Genomic DNA, 1,655 nt, shown 5'->3' on the forward strand with positions numbered 1-1,655 from the left:
TGAAATTGGGGGAAATGAGGATTCCTGTCCCTTTCCCGGTTGGAATTTGGGGGATTCCTGCCCCTTTCCTATCTGGAATTTGGGGGGGATTCCTGCCCCTTTTCCCACCCTTTTCCCTGCCCCCTTTTCCCGGCAGGACAAAGCCCGGAGCGAGGGGCAGCGGCTGGTTTGGGAATCGGAGGAATTGCGGCGCTTCCTGCGGGAGCAGGAGCGGCTCCTCCTGGCCCGGCTCGGGGACCTGGCCCGGGACGTTCGGCGGGCCCAGGACCGGGCCCTGGCCAAGGTCCGGGAGGAGTTATCCCACCTGGACACGCTCATCTGGGAGATGGAGGGGAAATTCCAGCAGCCCCCGGGCCAATTCCTGCAGGTGGGAATTCCCGGGATTGGGGGGGGGGGAGGGAAAACAGGGGGGAAAAAAGGGACAAAAACCCCAGAGCTGGGCCCCCAAATTTATCCCCTGGGAGTGTCCCCAGCCGGGCGGGACGGGGATAAGTCGGATCTGGAAGGTTCCCTCCGGATCCAAACCGGGCCGGGATTCGTGGATTTGAGGATTTGGTGAGGATTTGATGGTTTTGGTTCCTCCCCCTTCCCCACTTTTTCCTCTCTGTCCCCACCTTTAGGACATCGGAGGACTCCTGGACAGGTAAATTGGCCCTTCCCCCCCCTTTTCCCAACCTCTGACACCCCCCAGGTGGATCCCGAGGAATCCCGGGGGTTGGGGGATCAAATCCCACCTTTCCCTGCTTTGGGGGGCTCAGGAATTGGGGAGAGGGGGAGGGATCAAATCCCACCTTTCCCTTCTTTTGGGGGCTCAGGAATTGGGGGCCTGGGGAGGGAAACCACCCAAAAAAAGGGCAGGAAAAGGGGATTTGGGATGAGAATCCTCAGCTCAGCCTCCAACCGCCTCCCGGGGGGTTTAATGGGGATAAAATGAGGTGTCAAAAGGGGGGGGTTGGGCCATTTTTGGGGCCTTTTTTGGGGCCTTTTGGCAGCTGCGAGGCCATGAAGTTCAACCCCCCGGCTGAGATTTCCCCGGAGCTGGAGGGGAGGCTCCAGGAGTTTGTCCAGAGGAACGTCCTGGTGAGGGGAACCCTGAGGAGATGCCAAGGTATCCACAGGGGGGCTGGGAATCTGGGAGAAATTGGGGCTGGGAGTGGGAAATCTGGGAGAAATGGGGGTTGGGAGGGGGAAATCTGGGAGAAATGGGGTTATTTTGTGGGATATCCAGGAGAAATGGGGTCCTTGAGTGGGATATCTGGGAGAAATGGGGTCATTTTGTGGGATATCTGGGAGGAAAAGGGTCCTTGAGTGGGATATCCAGGAGGAAAGGGATAAAGGTGGGATAACCCCGCCCCTGATCCCTGGAATCTCTCCCTGTTCCCCAGACAGCCTCATGTTCCAGCTGCAGGAACCAGGTGAGTTCATGGTGGGAGTGGGAAAGGGGGGAGGTCTGGGGGGCTCCTGGGAGAGATTCCCGGCGGGAATTCCCTGCCCCTCTCCCCCATCCCAGGGAATTCCAGGCTCCAGGGAATTCCCGGCTCCTCCCCCTGCGTCCGAGCGAATTCCCTGCTGCTCTCCCACATCCCAGGGAATTCCTCACTCCTCTCCAGTCCAGGAGGGAATTCCCTGCTCCTCTCCCCCGTCCCGGGGAATTC

The 1,655-nt window shown here is 59.7% G+C and overlaps 1 protein-coding gene across 1 annotated transcript; it reads left to right on the plus strand.

Moving 5' to 3' along the window:
• Positions 1–136: 136 nt before the first annotated feature.
• LOC108491952 (tripartite motif-containing protein 15-like) lies at positions 137–1,426 on the plus strand (the record flags this gene model as incomplete). The annotated part of the gene is made up of 4 exons (XM_017803737.1): positions 137–367; positions 621–643; positions 993–1,108; positions 1,386–1,426. Coding segments are annotated over 4 exons (411 nt in total), but the record flags the coding sequence as incomplete, so codon positions are not given.
• Positions 1,427–1,655: the final 229 nt, after the last annotated feature.

This window comes from Lepidothrix coronata, unplaced genomic scaffold, assembly GCF_001604755.1.
Source record: "Lepidothrix coronata isolate B3197 unplaced genomic scaffold, Lepidothrix_coronata-1.0 Scaffold3293, whole genome shotgun sequence".
NCBI classification, from domain to species: domain Eukaryota; kingdom Metazoa; phylum Chordata; class Aves; order Passeriformes; family Pipridae; genus Lepidothrix; species Lepidothrix coronata.